The sequence below is a fragment of the Dipodomys ordii genome, unplaced genomic scaffold, assembly GCF_000151885.1.
Source record: "Dipodomys ordii isolate 6190 unplaced genomic scaffold, Dord_2.0 Scaffold57, whole genome shotgun sequence".
Taxonomy (NCBI): Eukaryota; Metazoa; Chordata; class Mammalia; order Rodentia; family Heteromyidae; genus Dipodomys; species Dipodomys ordii.
The window spans coordinates 3,932,014-3,953,175 of NW_012267273.1; the positions used below are offsets into that span (position 1 = coordinate 3,932,014).

Here is a 21,162-nt window from a genome sequence, read left to right on the forward strand (position 1 = left end):
AGGAGGAGGAGGAGGAGGAGGAGGAGGAGGAGGAGGAGGAAGAGGTTGTGTGTATCAAGGAACATATGAAAAATAGTAAATTCTCTTCTCTGCCAATTGTTTATCATTCACCTGATTAAAAATCCTGGCTTCAGAGTTATGACCATTCCAGTAATTCAGGGCATTAACTTGTTCCAGCCAGAAGGAAAATAATGAGATTTTTTCTTAAATCTAATTAGAAATGTAACAGTTATATACAATAAAATTATGAAGCATTGATATTGATTATCTGCTGTGTTTCTTAAGATCAGTATGTTTATACAGGTGTAATTGGAAAGTCAATGCTACTAAAGATTGGCAAGCTAATTTATGATAATCCTTTGGATTGTATTTGCAGTTTAGTGTATTAATAATAAATTTTGCTTTAATATTCTGTTGTGTCTGCAAATCTAATGAATATCAATAGATTTAATATTATAAGCCTACACATATGGCAATGTAGGAACTAATGCAATAACAGTTTTTAGGGGATTATGTAACATTTTTAGTGTAAATTCATACCTATAAATAGATATTTTCATCAACTAAATCAACTTTTTTAAAAAATTTATTGCTTTATCAATAAAACAGAGTTCAGTATTCCCAGTACCAACAGGGGCCAATTCAGTTTTTTGTGAGAGTACTAGCTGCATTTGTATATTTGAAGAAATTATGGCAATTTATAGATTTTAGATACACTGAGTACATGTATTCAATTCAAATATTAATTGAATAGCTCAATGGCTTTGAGACAATTATGTGACAATAAAATTCTTTATTTCCAACTTTTTCTGGGATGAGTAGAAACAAAAGCATGGTAAGCATTTAGGAAAATAAGCATTATGTGGATTCGTGTAATCCTAATAAAATGATAGAGGCTTGTTAAAGCCAAAAATTAAAAATTCAAAGCAATGTTTTGGCTGCATTGCCTATTGCCCTTCTGAGTATTCTACAACTGTGGCTGCTTCATTTAAAGACATACAAAGATTATGATGGGAAAACATTTATGTTCTGTGAAAACATTCTAAGTAGAATGCACTACTTAGTCAGCTACAATAATGTTCTTATTTAATGTAAGCACTCAACATCTGGATGGAATCCAGAGATGCCTGTAGGTAACGTCTTCTCATTATGATAATCATACCACAGCTTGTGTTCAGTACAGCATTACATTGCTTTCCTGTTTGTTTTCACAATAGTTAATAAATGCAACAGTTAGGTGTAACTCAACTGAATCTTCTTCAGGAAGGGGAAAATAATAAACTTTACTCCCTAATTTCTACTTTCCATACAAACTCTAATTCCTTGTGACATTCTTAACTTTCCTCACAATTAAAATAGATGCTTGATGAAGTACTTTATGATATTACTACAAAAGATTAACTATCCAGACTTAAATTCCAGTATTGTTTAATTTACATGGCAGACTTTTTTGTTCATGTATTTGGTACTTCCTGGTAAACTGAAAATATCAGTGTCATCTCTTTCATCATGCTTTCTCTTTGTGACCAACATTTTTGTTAATATTCCACAGATGATTCACATGAAAAGGTAACTTGTGTTTCTATGCTTAGATTATTGTGCTTAATATAATTATCATAATCCATTCTATTCATATGGTTACAAATGATGGAGTTCCATTCATTCACTTTTGTTTGCATAGCAGTCCATTGTGTATGTGTGTGTGTGTGTGTGTGTGTGTGTGTGTGTGCACACGTGTGCACGTGTACTGTATCTTCTTTTTATACATAGTTTTAAAAATTTTTATTGTAAAGGTCATGTACAGATGTTACAGCTACATAAGTAAGGAAATGAGTACAATTCTTGTAAAACATTGTTATCCCTCATTTTCTGCTGCTAACTGTTCCCCAAAACTCCCCTCCTCCCAAGTTGTAAAGTTCATTTCCAACATAGTGTCTTGTGAGTATCACCGTTGTGTTGGATCATCCTTTGTCCTTTGTAACACCATTTCTATGATACCCCTATTCCCAAATCAGATAAACTATACAAGACTAAGGGTACTTAAATAAAGAAAACAGTAACAACAGGGGGGGGAAAGAAAAAAAATGTAATAACTGCATACAGTACACTAAGAAAAAAAATCACTTGTATCTTGAAGTTCATTTTGATTACCATCATGATATAAGGTCATATGTACATAGATATTGAGCTATTGTGATCCTCTGCCAGAACAATTCGAGACATAAACTAATCATTACAAATGAGAGAAACCGGGCAGCCTATGTTTCATTCGGTCTGGCTTACTTCACTTAATGTGATTATTTCCAAGTCTTTCCATTTCCTTACAAATGGGCAATGCCTTTTCTTCTGATGGAAGCATAAGATTCCATTGTTTATATACATATATAACATCATCTTCACCCATTCATCTATTGAGGGGCATCTAGCTTGGTCCCATACCTTATGTATGGTAAATGATGCTGCTATAAATATGATTGTCCTGGTAATTTTAGTGTAGCCTTGTTTGAAGCCATTTGGGAAAATGCCCAGGAGTGGGATTTCTGGGTCATAGGGAAGCTTTATGTTTAGCCTTTTGAGATGCCTCCATACTGCTTTCCAGAGTAGTTGAACAAGTTTACATTCCCACCACAGTTTATTAGCATTTTCTTTGGGCCACATCCCCACTAGCATCTTATTATTAGTTTTCTTAATAATGGCCATTCTAATTTGGGTAAGGTAGAATCTCAATATTGTTTTGATTTTCATTTCTTTATGGCCAGAGATGTTGAACATGTCTCCATGTATCTAAAACGATGCTTATTTCCTCTTCAGAGAATTATTTTTTTTTACGATTTTTTTTATTGTGAAAATACTGTACAGAGGGGTTACAATTACAGGGGCAAGATAATAAGCACATTTCTTATCAAGCATTGTAGCCTCCTCCTTTGTTTCCCCTTCCCATCCCATCCTCTGAGAATTCTTTCCTTAATTCTTTCACCCACTTATTGATAGGGTGGTTATTTCTTTGACAATTTGTTTTTACGGGTTTAATTTTTAATGATTGCGAATATATTTATTGCAATTTACAGATTAGTTAACAAGTATATATTCAAATAGAATTTCAATAATAAAATTCCAACAGATTGGTTCCATTTAAATCACTAGACCTGAAGAAGCCAATTAGAATTCTGGTAGTGCCTAAATTTTACCTTCTGCAAATTATATAAAAAAAGATAGGATTGACTTCTACGTAGATGGAAGAGGTGCTATCACATTTCATCACTGTGAAATAGAAATAGAATGTCTATACAAAGCTTTTTTTTCATGCTACATTCACTTTAATGTGTAAAATGTGCACAAAAGACCTTCTGATGTTTTATTCTTAACTTTGGTTAGGGGACTTTTATTTATTTTTAATATATATTTTTATTGTATAGATACTGTACAGAGGGGTTACATTACATGAATAAGGTAATGAGTACATTTCCTATCGAATTGGATATACTGATAAGAATATTGGTTTATTCCTTTAGTCCATTTTTTTTTAGACAGGTCTTCTCATAACTATTAGCATGGCTTTAGATGTGCAAGGCTAAAGCAAGAGGACCTCATGTTTAAGGTCAGCTTACATAGGGGTTTAATTTTTTGAGCACTAAGTATATATTAGATATGAGGCGATTGTATGTTGTATGGCTAGTGAAGACCTCCCAATCTGTGGGCTTTCTATTTATCATGCTAGATATGTCTGTTGACATGCAGAAGCTCTGAAGTTTAAAGGAATCCCATTTACTTTGATTTGTTGTGTTTCTGGGTCTTTATTGAGAAAGTTTCAACCTGTGTCAAGGAGCCCTAACATTTCCCCTATTCTTACATGCAATATTTTCAGGGTAGCTGGTATTGCATTAAGGTTTTTGATCCATTTGGAGGTAATTCTATTGCAGAACGAGATATAAGGATCCAACTTCAATTTTCTGCACATGTGTAAGCCCCTTCTGTCAGCATCGTTTGTTGAAGAAGCTGTATTTTTTTTCCTTTTTGTATTTTTTCTGTTAATCAGCTGGAAATTTAGGTGGTCTTGTGTGAGTTTCTCTGAATTGCACATGGAAGTGTTGGCATATATCCTGCAGAGTGATGGAAACATAATGGTTTCATTTCTTGAGTATATTTCCAGGAGTGAGTTTCTCAGTTTCATGGAAGTTATATTTTTCAGTTTTTGAAAACTTCTATAATGTTTTCTACAATAATAACATTAACTGACTTTCTATCCACAGACTGCTAAATGTTCTTTCTTCACATTTTCACCAGTGTTTGTTCTCATTTATTTATAATAGTCATTTTTACATGAGAAGATACCTTGGGGTGTTTTGATTTGAATTTCCTTCATTGTAAGTGAGAGGAAAAATCTGTTGTGTTTTCTTTAAAAGTAGCATAGACTGCCAGGTGCCTGTAATCCTACCTATTCAGGAGGCTGAGATCTGAGGATTATGGTTCAAAGCCAGCCCAGGCAGGAAAGTCCATGAGACTCTTATCTCCAAGAAACCATTAGAAAAACAGAAGTGCCACTATGGCTCAAGTGGTAGAGTGCTTGCCTTGAGCTGAAGGGACAATGCCCAAGCCCAGAGTTCAAGCCCCATGACCAACAACAACAACAAAAAAAGTAGCATAGACAGAATATCAGTGGATAATAATTAGAAGAAACAGTTTTTGAAAAAGCTGACTATACAAACTCTGTTAAAAACTGACTTGATCAGTTATGCAATTCCTTTTTAGCACTTTTGTGTTATTTCTGATTTTTCTTTGTCAAATTTAAGAATATTAAAATAAAGGAAAGTAATTGGATCAGAGAACAGATCAGGAGTTTGTATTAATATATTTATTATTTATAATTGAGGAAACCTTGAATTTTGTTCTTCTAAAAGAATGTTATCTTAAATAAGAACTTTAGAGTCAAGGAAATATCACTTTCACTTGATAAAATTATATTTATCTGGAAAATAAAATAAATTAAACAATATCTGAGGTTAAGCCTATAGGTTTTGCATTAATGAGCAACCATCATTCAAAGATATTTAGTAAGCAGCTATTACTCAATGACTCTATTAATAGCTTTTTAAATTTGATATAGTCCTATATACATGGTGATACTGACAAATAACAAAACTTAACTTTATTTTCAATGTTATTTTAACAATACTTGAATATATATTTCCAAATACACATTTACTTATAACACATCTATAATGTTCAGACAAATTTATTTTAAAAAGTGATAGCATACCACAAAATTTCTGACATCAATCCAATTTTAGAAAAATTAACAAGGTAATACTTTCTGTTGAAAAATCATTAAAATAAATCTAGTTTCCAAAATTCCCGCATGTAATGAAATAGCACCTTGAATAGATATTAAGGACAATATTCCATCTAGATCAGTAGTTTCTTTAACTGTGGTCCTTAGAAGAGCAGCATTTGCATTTATATTAAAAGTTCCTAATTTGGAGCAAAAAGAGAATAAAATGTCATTTGCTTTAAATGATGGAATTGAAGTTCATCTTGTTAAGCAAATTAAGCCAGACTCAGAAAGACAAACATCTCATATTTTCTCTCCTATGCAGAATATTATATAAGAACTAAATAACATGAAAGTGACCAGGGTAGCACTTGGAAAGAGGAAGTGCCATCTTATCCTCAGCATCCCAGGTTTTATAGCAGATTACAGGTCCTTGAGATCCACACATGAAAAGCATTTCTGGGTGTCTCACACAAAGGAGAGTCTCACAAGATTGGAGGTTTAGCAGGAATTTATTTTAGTAGAACAGAATAGTGAGAAATGGAAATGAGAAACATTACTTTCTCTCCATGAAGGAATTGGGAGGTAAAGACTTGAAATGGGCAGCTGTTATCTGCTCACTTTATTCTTTCTGAAATGGGGCAATACTGGTGGTCATGCCATTCCAAAATATAGACATATTTAATCTACCTAAAATATTAGGACAATAGGTGAGTGTTTGGACTCCTTTCAGTTTTCTGTCACAAGAAGCCTTACAGTTACTTATCATCTCAAAAAAGAGGGCAGATGCCCCTTATATCTACTGTTTTTTGTTTTTGTTTTTGTTTTTTTTCACCTCTGAAAGTGCTGGCAGTCGATCCTAAATTGCTCTTCTCTGTCTGCTTCCTGGTTTCAATTCCTGTGTCTGGTTCTTTTGATATTTTCTGCAAATAATGTAATTCCCCAGTCTCTCCATCCTGCCTTAGAGAGAGAAGTGGGGAAGGAGAGGAGAGGAGAATGAAGAGAGACAGTCTAATATGATTGAAATATATTGTACAGCTCTATGAAAATGTCACAATGAAGCCCAATATTTTGAATGATTAATAGATGCTACCAATTGATTTAATAAATATGCACACTGTTGTTCCCACTTGAGATCTAATAAGTCAGAAGCACAACAGAAGAGTTTCCAGATGATTCTAATACATACAGCTATTTTAGAGCAATTGAGAGAATCAGACTAATAAAATATTTAGATTACACATACAGGAGACAGTACAGTCTTCTCACTGGAGAAAGCAGTAAATTACTTGATGTTTGGAACAAAAGTCTTTCCTAGATTCTACAGTGACTCTAACTTTACAATTAGTTTTTAAAAGAAAGCTCGTTAAAACTCACAATGGGTGTCACTTGTGCAGAATATTTGTCCTTGGAGCGTCAGGCCTTTACCTCTCAGTCCAGATAGATCTATCCACACTCTCCCTTTCCCTGAGAATTTGTAAATCTGTTTCCTATTTAACATCTAGCAGCATTTTTCTGTAAATATTATCCACATGTTGCCTTTTGACTGTTACCCTATCTGGAAATTTAATACAAAATAGATCTCTCTCTGCCCATAGCTTTGTTGCCTCTCATTTTCAGAACTTATTACAAACTGGTGTTTTTTCAAAATAAGTTATATATTTATTTTTATTTGTTTTATTTTTAATGCTTTTCTAGAAGGTGCACTTCTTTTGGAGACCATAGGACGGGATTGCACTCATAAATATATTCCTAACTAGGCATGGGTCTAGCATACTGAAAGCATTTTGGAGAATGTATATAAATAATATGAGAAATATGCATAAAATATTCAACACTGGTAGGGCTTACAGGGAGGCTCAAATGGCAGCGTCTTCTTAGCAAGAAGATGTCTCTGAGGTCAAGTTTTACTACTGCCAAAAAATTAATGTATTTTGCTTAATAGAGTTAAAACCATAAAAGATATTATTATTAGGCCCAGTTATTTATTCTTTTGTCAGAGTTCTTCTTCAGAAAATACTTGAGTGGTTAATATCAGGTGATCCACTATACAAGAGTTCCTCTCTAAAGCATGAAGTTAATTATAACCCAATGAAAATATATGAATTGCTTTTTTAATGCTTTTTTTTAATAACTGTATTGGTCTTTTCTCTACTTGGAGAGAAAAGGAACATAAAGTTCAAAGAACATTATTCTTTGAACATTATGTTGCATGCTGAGAAATTGCTAATCAACTTGAATTTGGGTTTCAGACTGTACTTGGGCTGCAGAGTATTATAAGCAATGATTCTACCAAAATGAGCCAAGTTGCAACTTATCTTCTGTTGTTGTTACTAAGATTTTCTACATGTCTGTATATTCCCCACCAAGGACTTACAAGTTCTTACTTCAAAGAGGAAAACAAAGGAAAGACTTTTGGAATGATGGAAAAATTGGCTTTTGTTGTTGTTATTTGCTTTTTTCTTCTTTTTAGTTTCAGCTTCTTATAGAAAATGTTACCTTAGATTTTACTCTCTCATTTTTTAAGTAAGTCTACATTCACATTCAATGCATAATGTGATTTTTTTTTGTAGATACATCATTCCCTGGGGAAAAATATGTTAGTGGATGCTATTCACTTTCAGTGCCTTATTTTTGCTCTATGTGACTTGGACTTGAAGATTCACTGCAGTTAAATAAATTACCAGTATTACTTCTTCTTCTTTTCATAGCACATGACATATTATTACAAGCTAGAGTCATTGTAATGTAGTGACCTTAGCTAAACTACCAAGTGAACTTTTCAAATGAAAAACATTCAGATAGATGATTCACTTATGAATAAAAATAAATTTGCTTTTCAGGGAGTTTGGCCGCTGGAAAGTAAATAACCTTGCAGTTGAGAGAAGAAATTTCCTTGGCTCTCCTCTGCCTCTTGCCCCTGAATTCTTCCGCAACATAAGACTTTTGGGACGTCGACCCACCCTTCAGCAAATCACAGAAAACCTTATCAAGAAATATGGGACTCATTTCTTGCTATCTGCTACTCTGGGAGGTATGAATCTTTGAAAGTATTTGAACTTGTGTGTGCTTGTGCATAAAACTGTATAATAATCTAAGTGTCAATTAAATCAGACAGCTGCATTCTTAATAACCATATAATTCAGTCATTCATTTGTCCAGTACATTTATCAAGTGAGTGTCATGTGTTCGGTATCGTGTTTATAATCATGTGGTGTTGAATATCACTTAGACTGCCTAGTAGTTATTGAGAACTAAACACCCACTAAACACAGACATGGTTATAACCTATATATGTAAGATGTCAAATTCAATATTAAAAAAATTGAATAGGAACCAATCACAGATGAGAATTTTTAGTTCTGATTACAAAGAGTAAAAAAGATTTCCTAGACTGAATATTTACGATCCATTTTTTATTTTTTTTTAATTTATTTCTTTGTCTGTTGTAGGGCTTGAACTCAGGAACTCAGGAACTCAGGCCTGGGCACTGTCCCTGAACTCCTTTGCTCAAGGATAGTGCTCAACCACTTGAGCCACAGTGCCCCTTGTGGTTTTTGAGTGATTAATTGAAGATAAGAGTCTCACAGAGACTTTTCTGGCCTGGCTGGCTTCAAACCTTGATCCTCAGATTTCAATCTTCTGAGTAGCTAGGATTACTGGCTACTATACATGTCTTAAAATTCTTTATTTTTAAAAATGTTTTAATATTTTTCATCGTGGTTGATATAGGATGGAAAATGAGAAGTATTAAGGATGATTCATAATATAAGCAAAGAAATGACTAATATCATTGTCATTCCTTTCTCAGTTTATACACCTGTAAGAGTTAAGAGTCCTATTTTGAATATTGTCATCCATAGTTTTATCATGGTGATATATGATTCAGCAACTTGGACACTCTAAAATGTTATTTGGGGAGATATTTTATAATAAGTGAAATTGGACACCTCCAGCTTTAAAAATATAAAAACCTCAGAATTTTCTACGTGTCATTTCATATATGACTTCTATACTATAGAATTATATATTTTATTTTGAAATAGCTCATCCAATAAACCTGGCCAAGAAAGCTGAGCAGTCAGTGCTTGCTTCCGTGCTGGTTTTCTGTGAGTGGATAGGGGGTTGCTGGTGCTTTCCAATCGCGCAGTGATTCCAACAGCTGCTTCTGCCTCGCTTTCAGCTCTGTAGGACCCATCTTTTCTTGGTTTGTTCTATAATTCTAGTCTTTCAGAAAGTCAGTGCACCTTACTACTCCAGAATACAATCCAGGCCGAACTCTTTCCTTACCTTCTCCATGCAGCTCCACACAAAGTCGCCATTAATTTGATTCTACAACAAATGTGAACCATCCTGTTAAGTGGTTTTGAAAAGCTTGGCCAACTCATACTCCTCTGTTAGCCGAAATCTAGAACTCCCCACTTAAAATAACATCTAAATGCACTCGCCTTGAGCTGCAGAGCTGAGGAGGGACAGTGCCCAGGCTCAGAGTTCAGACCCTACGACCCAGAAAAAAAAAATAATAACATCTAAATATCTAGCTGTAGCTTATATGGTACTACATTATTGATCTAACACAGGTTTTGATCTCATACCTCTTCCTTGTATACTCTTGTACATTTATTTATTTATTTATTATCAGTTGTAGGTCTTTAATTCACCCTGGGCACTGTTCCTGAGCCTCTTTGTGCTCAAAGCTAGCAAACTACTACTTGAGCCAGAGTGCTACTTCTGGCTTTTTTGAGTATTATTGTTGCATAGATATGCATGTATAAAAACTTTTATAAAATCAAACCAGTTGTTTTACAAAGAGATCATATAAAAGCACCTGTATTTATGCAAGTACATTACTGATGATGTAAAAAGGGAAATGAATTTTAAAAATTGCTTTTGCCACAAAGAATTATTTAGTGAATCACATTATTAACAGAAATATAAGACCAGATGGTATATTTCTTGCAGTTAATAGGATATTTTATGATAGACCAAGGTGATTATATTTTCTCCCTATAGGGAAAATATTCTGTTAAAATCTTCAATGTACATTTCCCAGTTATTTCATTTTATCAAGTCAAGACTATTATCAATGCTGTAATTCATCTTCATGCTTTTTCTGTTTGACAATGATATCAAATTTATTACTTTCAAACTTCTAAAATAACTTCCTCAATTTATGGAATAAATCTTGAAACAAATACACTTCTGGAATATATTGATTCTTAGATTTTGAATATTTTTACTGGCTTATGGTCTGTTTTGTAATGTATTTCATTATAATATAATATATGATACATAAAAACACTGAAATAAAGCTACATTGGATGTCTCACATATAGAGACAGGAAAAAAATCATAGAAAAACTATTAAGTTTTAGACTTCAAATAAAGGGATGAAGTGGGTCCACACATAAGTATTATCTCTTATTCCTAGATCAACCTAAAGACAAACAACTAAGAAAGATTAAGATCAAATATTCATGAATATTTTAATTAAAAACTCGTAGAAAATATGTGCAATAATTTTAAATGTGGTATTAAACAGATTTATTCAAGTGGTTACTCTATTAGAAAGCTACAGGGCCTTCCTCTATGACTATTTCTTTTTTCACCCCCAAATCAATGAGAAGATAAAATTGGACTATCTGTTTTTAAGCATAGCCTCTACCAGAGGAAGAAAATTAGAAATCAGGGCTCGTGTTTTTTACACACTGCAACTCTAAGAGCAGAATCAGGAAGATGATTCACAAGTATCACTTAATTAAAATACCTTCTTATAGAGAGGAAAATGTTTTCGTTTTTAATAGAGATCTTTTCCCAAAAAGTAGACCAAAATACTATTTTAGGTGAAAATAGTTAAGCTAGGAATATTTGTTGATTTAGAAAAACTTTAAATAATACATTCTATTCTGGGCAAAAGAAAAAGAAGTCCACTTGTACATCTGTTTTATGAATATATCAATATTTATATTTAAATATAAATATCAAATATGTAGTGATGATTTGCAAGACTTTTTCCTGAAAGGATTTCTTCTGGACATACATTTTGTTATTAAATGTCAACTTTTTATGATAGTTAATTTTGATAAAATAGAAAAATATCTTTTTCATTCATAAAATACAAAACTGATGTTCCATTTTGTTGAGTAGACATTTTAATAATGTACATTACAGCAATAATAACTATATTCTCATACTTTATTTAGCTTGAATATTTTATAAAATATTTTCTTCCATTTTTTATGAAAAGATTCAGAATTTGCACAGTAAGAATAATTATGGATCAAGTAAACATTTTCTTCTGCTTTATTACAATTCATATGAATTTTAAATATCCTAATTTAATTCCAGGAATAGTCAGTTTTCACTTTCCTTATATGAGTTATGTTCTGTAGAAAGTATATGGAGATTGTGATTAACAGTCTTTCATATGCCATCTTTTCAAAGTCAATTAGCAGTTCTCATTCTCATTTTCACTTGATATATTCTCACAAAACATCTCTTTTTCTTTTTACTAAAATTTCTGGCATCATTGAGGAAGGCAGACTGTCCCAATACACATAAGAGACCTTTCTTCAATGGTGTCTTAAAGAAATATGAACTATTTCTCAAAATGCATAGAAGTAGTTCCATTATCAGAATATGTGTTTCCCATATGAAAAATAATTATAAAGAAAAAAGATATTCTGAAGCATTTTATCCCAAGGAATCATGAAGATAAATATCATGCTAGTCAATGGCTTTCTATTTCACATATTCCTCTTAATTTTTGATAACCATTATCAATTTATCAGATAGTTGAAACTGATTATTTCATAAAATTATTTATATTTCCCAAGAATACATAAATAGATTAATAGGTAAATAAATAAATAAATAAAACTAGTGTATAGGACCACTTACTGATATTATAAACTTAATATTTACCCACACTTGTTAAGATTATTATTTTTTCTTCCCTCTTAGTTTCATTCTTTATCTCTCTTATTTTCTCTGGTGAACCCACATGAAGACCTGAAATATCAGTAATACATTTTTATAGCTTAGATGTCACTTTTCCACAAAAGTGGTTTAGCACAACTTTTATAAGTGTAAATAAATATAAAATTAAAAATTTGAGATTAGAATCTCTGCTTTGCATTATCTGAATCATATTCCTAACAACCAAGAGAAAAGATGAATGTTAAGCTGTACAATAGCTGACATTCGAGTGTATTTTTTCTGGTTCTTTTATAGAGTACATCGATACAGTAGATAAATCATGTATCTGTTTGACAACTATATACCTTGTTACCAATGACATTTGAAAGGCTCAGGTGTATCCTTAAAGAAACACATAGGTCACTGATAATGACAAACATTAAACACGGTAATGAATTGTATTATGGCTTACCACCTCATTACTCTAGAGTGGTCCATGAACAAACAATGTTGTCTCAACTAGGAGAATGAGAGAAAAAAAAATCTATATCTTTTCCATCCCAGTTTATTGAAACTAACTCTAAATTTTCATAAGCCACCTAGGTGATTTGTATGTGCACTTGAAGTTTGAAGAATAGTATTTGTAGATCTATATGAATTTAAGCTACAATCAACTTTCCAGAAATCTTTCTGAGAATTAGTATTAGGAAAACAATAATAGAAATTTGTAGTTATGCATACTATATTTTCAAAAATATATTCTAACATTATTTAACCTTTCAAACTAGGAGTAGTTTGCCTGTATTTCAACCAAGTTAGTTTCATTACCACTTAGAAGTGCAAGTATTTTGATATTGTGTTTCTATATTACTAAATGTACAAGTGTGGTTTTGTGGACCATTATGTTTAGGAAAATTTCAGTCTTTTGTGAATAATTTAACAGTAAAATCAATTGTTTTCATTCAGAATGTTATACAAAATATTTTTAAATTTCTTTGTCAGTTGAATAGGATTAGCTATTTCTTTTCTATGGTGCTTTGTAGATAGATACTAACAGGTGTTAAGCCAACATGCCGTCTAAAAATTGTCTTTACGTAATTTGTTCTGCTTCTTTTGAGAAAATGGTTTTGCCTAGAATGTTTATTTTTATGACTATTAATGTTTAAAACACTGTCTAGACACTCTCTAGAAGATCAGTAGGGATGTGTCACAGGCTGTGTGCCTTTGATATGTTAAAGATGATGATCTGCAGTTAGAACAAAGTAAAAAGTGAGAATCATTGTACACTTTGACACAAGGTCTAATGTCATTTCTCACTATTAAAATGGAATGGCATATGCAAATTATAAACTGCAATTTCATTTAAGGCATATTTTCAATGCTAATTCCAGTGAGACAGGTTCTACTCAACTAAATTTCTTAATAAATTTAACTCACATCAAGGCCAAAAGAGGATCACAATAAGATTTCTAAGTATAATAAAGTTGTTTTATAATGTATTTAGTATGCATTACAACAATTACGTTCATTATAACATTGTCTGCTAATGTATTCTGTTCTAAAAATCAAGTTGAAGGAAAAGATCCCATTGGAACATGCTATTCTCCTGGAAGAGGCAGTAAATAAGAGATGAGGTATACCTCTGTGATGCCTGTAACACTTTATGGATATATGTTCACTTCTGCTATACTGATCAAAGTATCTCTTTTTTAACACCAGAAAATACAGAATTCATTTTATGACCTGCTCACATTTCTTCCCCCTGCATGTTTGTTTACAAACAGGCAGTGGTTCCATTACATATGCTTATTTGTATCCACAAGGGGAAACAAATTACACAGTGAAATACTATCTGTGGCATTGTTCTTACAGATTTAATGATGGAGTTCATTTAATTATTTATTTCCAGTCACTGTTTTCCTATTTTTTATACTTTTTATTTTATTTTATTTTATTTTACTTTTTACTTTTTATTTTATTCTTATTTTTTAGACTTTTACTTTTTATTATCCATAAGATCACACATAAGAACAAAGTTTAGGGGAAAAAAATCAAATGAAAAGTAGATATGATAATACTTAAAGTTCTGTTTCTCTGGAAAAGAGAAAACATGATTGAAAAAGTCACAATATCTCAAAAGTATCTAGTCCCACCATTCTGTAGCACTACAATTTTGAGATTGGTTTGCTTTGTTTTACTCTGAATCTCATTTTCTAGGAGAGTGTCCATTGATAAGGGCTTTGCCATCCATAAAGCGTCACAGTTTTAGTTGGACAAGACACAGCTGCACTATTTCTATGTGGAATAATCACATCCTTTTATACCCACGGTCATTAATCCTTTTCACATTCCAACAGACTGAGAATGTTGAATCATTTTCAAAAATCACAAAATGTGTTGATGTCCTTTGGCATTCATGTCATGCTTATAAGCTATAGATTTTTTTTTATTTTTAATGAATAAAAATAACCTTTGAAAAATTTTAATTCCATTGAATTTCTTAATCTGAATTTTGCTTGCCATTTATATAATTCTAAGGAACTTTTATATTTGAATACTTGCAGGAAATTTGCAGTGAAAGTTAGAAATAAAATGTTCTTCATTAACTAAGACTGACGGTAAAAATATTTTTTAAAATGTGAAAACCTTCTATAAAATGGAAGCTATGTGTAACTTAAAAAAAAATTCAGATCTCTTAGAGGAAAAGCATAGGCTTAATCTCATCCCAGATTGAAAAGCTTAGCCAAAAGTAACAGGGTATAAAATCATCCCACAGAATCATTAACTTTCCTCTATGCCAAAAATGTGAAGAACAGGACTGAAATCAGTAAAGCAACTCCATTTGTAATAGCCTCCAAAAATAAATAAACCAAAAACTAGGAAATAACTTAACCGCCAAGGCTTAGGACCTTTATTGTGAAAACTTTAAAAACCTGAAAAAATAAGTTGAAATAGATTTAAGGGAATGGAAAAAAAAAAAAAAAAACACCTTCCATGCTCTAGGATGGGAAGAATTAACATTGTAAAAATAGCAATACTGCAAAGAGCAATTCACAAATTCAATGCAATAACCATCAAATTCCCAATCACTTTCTTGAAAGTTCAGAAAGCAATCCTAAAATTCATATAGAATAATAAAATAACCTGAATGCCAAAACATTACTTTGCAACAGGAACAGTGCTAGAGAAATATTAATACCAAACTTCAAATAGTGTTACAAAGACTAAAGTAATACAATCAGATTGGTACTGGCACAAAAATAGGCCTGAGAACCAATGGAACAGAATAGAAGACCCAGAAATAAGCTCACAGACATATAACCACCTAATATTAGATAAGGAAGCCAAAAACACAGGTTGGAAGAAAGACATCTACTTCAACAAATCAAGCTGACAAAAATGGCTTTCCACAAGCAGAAAACTGAAGTGAGATCCTCATATACCACCCTGCAGGTAGAGGAATGCTTCTGCATGGGAAAGATATAGCCAACAAGATAAGTAGAATGTCAACAAATTTGAGATTTTTTTTACCAGCTATAAATCTAAGTCCTCATATCTAAAAAAAAAAAATAGTTAGAGCTCACAAAATTAAATCCCTCAAATAAACCCTCAAAAACTCAAGAACCCCACTTAATAAATGGGTTAAAGTCTTAAGGAGAGACTTTTCAGAGGAAGAAGTAAGAATGGCCAATAGACACATAAAGAATATTTCTCATCATAAAAGAAATGCAAATCCAAACAACACCAAGATTGCACCTCACCCCAGTTAGAATGGCTATTATCAAGAAAATTTACAGATGCTAGCAGGGATGTATCCAAAATGGAATGCTTTTACCCTGTTGTTGGGAATGTAAACTTGATCTACTACCCTAGAAAGCAAGTTGGGTGTTCCTCAAAAGGCTAAGCACAAGATATTCCCTATGATTCAGCAATCCTACTCCTGGGCATTTATTCACTGGAATACAAACCCCACCACACTAAATGGCCCAGTACAATCATGTTTGTTGCAGTATTGTATACCATAACTAAGATATGGAAGGAAGCAAGCCAGATGAGCCTCAGTGGATCAAGAAAATGTGGTATGTATACAAAATGAAATTATACTCATCCATCAGAAATGATGATATTGTACTGTTCATAAGGAAATGGAAAGACTTGGAAAAAATGATATTAAATAAAGTAATCCAGTGTCAAAGAAATATAGATTACAAAGTTTCCCTCATTTGGTAACTAGAATGTACCTATAAATATACAAGTAAACACAGTAAAAGATTAAAAAGAATGCATAGGGACAATAGTACTAATAGACACAGTGGAAAATTAATTGTATATCCTGTGGGTTGAGACAGGAGAAAAATCCTAGGAGACAGGAAGGGAAGGCTATACATAGTTCAGTAAGAATTACTCATTACTTGACTCACATAACTGCATCCCCTTTGTATGTCAACTCTACAATAACAATAAAGTATCTTAAAAGTAAAAGAAAAGCTTTGTCAAAATTACTTAGATATTTAGCAATCACAATTGTCAATACTTGAAAATATAGAACTAAAAGCTAAGCACCTTACATCAAATATTTGCCTGTCGTATTCCAACTAAGTTTTAAAAATAAGCCTTTCATATAAATTATGTAATTTACACTGTAGATATACATTGACTGGCTTCATTTGATAGGAAGATTTTTACACACATTGTATTATAGAGAAGAACCATGAAAAATGTATGCATTGTATTTACCAGGCTACTTGTAATAATGATTCACTCTTTCTTAATTTCATATATATGGAGTATAAAATGCATTAGAAAATACTTTTGACAAAGTCCAGGTTCCTGTGGTGAAATTTCAATTATCTGACCTTCTTGGGAAAATTCTAAACTTCTTTGCTTACTAGGAGATTGAAATAAAAATACAAAAATTGAGGAATCCAGCATTCATTTCATGAAAATATGTTCAAGATTCTAAAGAAAACTCAAATACTTAGTCCCCTCAAAGAAGTAAGAGAAAGATACCATGACCCCCGTGTTTGAAGTGATGATGTAAAGCGTATGCATAACTTCATCAGAATCCTAAGTACATTAAGTAGAGGGAAGGCTTACTACTTTGCTTGTCCTTAACATAAACACAATTACAAAACCAGACTGATTAGTTCTTAGATTTCCTAAAGAAATCCTTATAATAAGCGAGGAAAATTTAAACAAATACTAGAATTACTAACAACTAAGTGTACTAATATCTGTGTGTAAATCCTATGGTCTCAATAATCTATTTATTCTTAAAGTTAAAAGACTATAAAACAGTTGGTCCAGACATGTTAGTGCTGTGAAACCAAAGGGAAAATTTTGACTCCTGCATAGATAGAACATGGTAGCACTTCTCCATGTTAATTATTTTCAGCCACCCCTTCCCTATATTCATTTTTGCTTGGTTCTGTAAGTATGTGTGTCTTTGGACATGTCATCTCATGACTTTATGAAACAGTGATCACACCTGCTTACTAGGTACCATTTCAACTTGTGTAAGGAATTATTTAACATTGGGAAATATTTTTAAATCCTTTTGCTTTTAATTGACTTTTGCAATAAACATATTTAATTGGTTTTTACAATAAGCATATTTGGGATAATATATTATTCACCCAGAGTTCTCTGAAGAAAAAAATAAAGATTATACAGTATTTCCCCTAGGAGAAAAGACATAGAAACAGACTTTTAAAGAAAGCATTGGATATATGACTTCTCTGTATATGAGTGAAAACACTAAATTAGGTTAATGAATTTGTAAAATAAATAAAATAAGACAGGCTTTGTCTATCAAAAGTAAGTTAAAAAAGCTAAAATTACTAGAAATATATAAGCATGCAAAGCATTGATTTACTCAGTTCTAAAAAATTGTGAGTGAAAGAAAAGAATTGCATGTTAACAGCTTTTGAGTTCTTACTGTTTTAATTTTAAACCCTTCACACATACATTTTTAAGGGACTTACTATGCTCATTTCACATGAGCAAACCAAATTTTAAAATTTTGATTTAAGTTTATTTAATTACTAAATTGAAGTTAGCATTAGAAACACTTGTAATCCTAGCTTGTCAAGAGGCTGAGATCTGAGGATCCCGGTTCAAAGCCAGCCGGGGCAGGAAAGTCTGTGAGCCTCTTATCTCCAATAAACAACTAGAAAAACGGAAGTGGTGCTGTGGCTCAAGCGGTAGAGCGCTCGCCTTGAGCTGAAGAGCTGAGAGACAGCGCCCAGGCCCAGAGTTCAAGACAAAACAAAACAAAACAAAAACTAAATTTGTTTCCCAGTAAAACTTGGAACATTTATATCTAAACAATAATAACTATTTTTATATTTCTTTTTCTTCTAAGACTTCATAATCATTTGAAAGAATCTCCTCTATTGGTTTAATTATCTTTTCTTCTCAGTGGCACGAAGTTTCTTAATTAATATTTTCATATTTGTAGTAATGAGAAAATCACTATTATTAAAAGGAAGATCTAATTTAAAATGAATGTCTTCATGTAATTAGAGGGGCTTCTTGAATCTCCAGAAGGCAAAACTAATGCACACTTAGTCAACTATGCGAGTGTTTTGAATTTAATATTTTACTATGTAAAAGAAATATTACATTTTACTTATATCTTTTTCAAAAACATAAACTTCTTTCCCATTACAGGAATCTGCAGACACTTTGTATATGCAGCAGGGCTCTAGTTGCAAACTGTTACATTGTTTTAATGGGGATTTCTCTCCCACTTCGCCCCTCACCCCCACCTCAATAGGATCTTCTTGGAACTGCTGAATCATCTAGAATTTCACTTGAGCCATTCCACAGGTCATGGAAATTCCAATCACTTAAGAAAAATTATATGAAGAGTTAGGATGTTGGAAGCATGGACCAATATAAAAGGAGAGTAGAACCATTCCCTGTTGAAACTTTCTTAATGATTTTTTGAAACATACCCCAAGTTGAAAAACATTACAAAGAATGTCCACATTCATATTTGTAACCACAGACTATGTAAATTATACATTCTTTACTGATACTGACTGCAAAATGAAGCTCATTGACTCCACTTTTATTTTTTCTTAGAATATATGTTCATAATTGGTTTGCATTCTATACCTTTTCTTAAATCAATAACAATAACTATTTTATGAACTTGGTATTGAATTCCCATCATTTAATCTTTCATAGATGAATTTTTGCTAGCGATGTGTGCTTATTTTAGAGATAGATGAATTAATTTCTTAAAATGTTCCACAGGACCATAATAAGATCTAATCAAAGCAGCCTTTATTCCAAAACTCTTCTATCACATTTCCCTTCTTTCCTTACAGGCGAATGTTTATATAAAAATCTTTAAACCTTCCAACTTTGGTGCTTTTTCTCTTAAGACACACACACACACACATATTAGTATATAACTATCCTTTTCCTTTCTTACAAAATGTCACTTTTGTGACATATTTTTGCTCCCCCCCCTCTTGTATCCTTTCAATGCATGAATTATCCCTTCTTCTTTCTTATAGCTCTACCGTGCCCTCCCATAGAAGTAGAATGTTCTTTATTCTCATTACTAGGTATTTGTGTTGTTTCCAAAGGTTTTTCTCCACAATAGATGTACTTGTTTTGTAGCTACTTTCCCCTAAACTCAGTATTTAGCCCAGGCTGGCTTTAAACTCATCCTTTTTTTTCTAAGCCTCTAGGTGCTGGAGTTACCTTGTGGAGTTACCATGTGCTTTTCTCAAAATTAAAAGATAACATCTTAAATGAACAATTACTCAGCTGATTATTGAATAGTGGTGTTACATTTGCTTATATATCTGTTTTAGATCATTTTGCAATAACACTAAAAACATATGAAAATCGTTTGTATCTAGCTTGTCAATAGCTTTCCTTGGGGGGCATAATTTTGTTTTTTAGAAAACTGTTGTATCATAGTAATATATTAATGTATTTTAAGGCTTAGATTGTCTACAAATTTATAAGGACAATTTTTTTTAAAAATCTCATTTTCTGTGCATTCTTTTGGTATCACTTTGCTTATCTGTTTGAATCATAGTTCTTTTCCTTGAATTTAGGATGGATTAACTCTGAGAAGGCTAAGGAAATAAACTCTGTTACATCTATTTCCTAATGTAGTAAATATTTATGTTTCTAAGGTATTCAGCATTTATTTTGTATAAGTCATACTATTTTTCAAGTTATTGTTTAGGTATCAATCTGTATAAATGTTAATGTTGTCCAGTGAATTAATATCCCAACCTTATTTTATATTTAACTTTTGTTATTTTATTTTCATGTGTCTACCTTTTCATGTATTAATTCTATAGTGCTTTAATTTGTATAGACTTACAATATGTATTCAGATGTATTCAGCTGTTCTCACACTTCCTTATGCTTAGGAAAGTGTTCATCTTTCCAAAGATGAAGCTATTCTTTTGTATTTAACATTTATAATTTATATACCTAGACATAGGAAACAATAATCAACCTTTAATTCCTTTAATCATTTTATATTATCATTATATATCAACCCAGTAAATAGAAATCCAATACTGATGGTATATTCAAACATGCAATCTAGTTCAATCTATTTTGGGCAATTTTCAGGTTGGTTTTAAAACATTTCTCAAATTAGTTTTACAATGATCATTTTATATAGAATATGTTTATTATTGTTTATGATTAGTTATTCAAATGGTTTGTACTTAGTTATGTTTTAATCTTCTTTATTATTAATATTTTCATTATTCTGTTATACTCAAATTCTGCTGAGTACAGTTTTTCCATTGATTGTTTATCTGTTCATTGTTTACATTTATAATATTACTCTAATTAGTATTAGATTTTGTTTTCCTTTTGATATATTTATTATGTTAAATATGGACAGCAGTTATGGTGTTTCTGGTTCTTATTTTAATTATAATGTCTTCTGACTTTCTGAAAAGGTAAGATTATGGATATACCTGAGG

The 21,162-nt window shown here is 31.9% G+C and overlaps 1 protein-coding gene across 2 annotated transcripts in view; it reads left to right on the forward strand.

Annotated features, from left to right (window-relative positions):
* Window positions 1-21,162, forward strand: part of Brinp3 (bone morphogenetic protein/retinoic acid inducible neural-specific 3) — a 401,825-nt gene that overhangs the window by 190,373 nt on the left and 190,290 nt on the right. The window contains exon 3 of one of the 2 annotated variants that reach the window (XM_013021772.1): window positions 8,113-8,303. The exons of the other annotated variant lie outside the window; for it this stretch is intronic. Within the exon in view, the coding sequence (XP_012877226.1) occupies window positions 8,113-8,303 (191 nt within the window). The remainder of the gene's footprint in view (window positions 1-8,112; window positions 8,304-21,162) is intronic. 2 annotated transcript variants of the gene reach the window in all.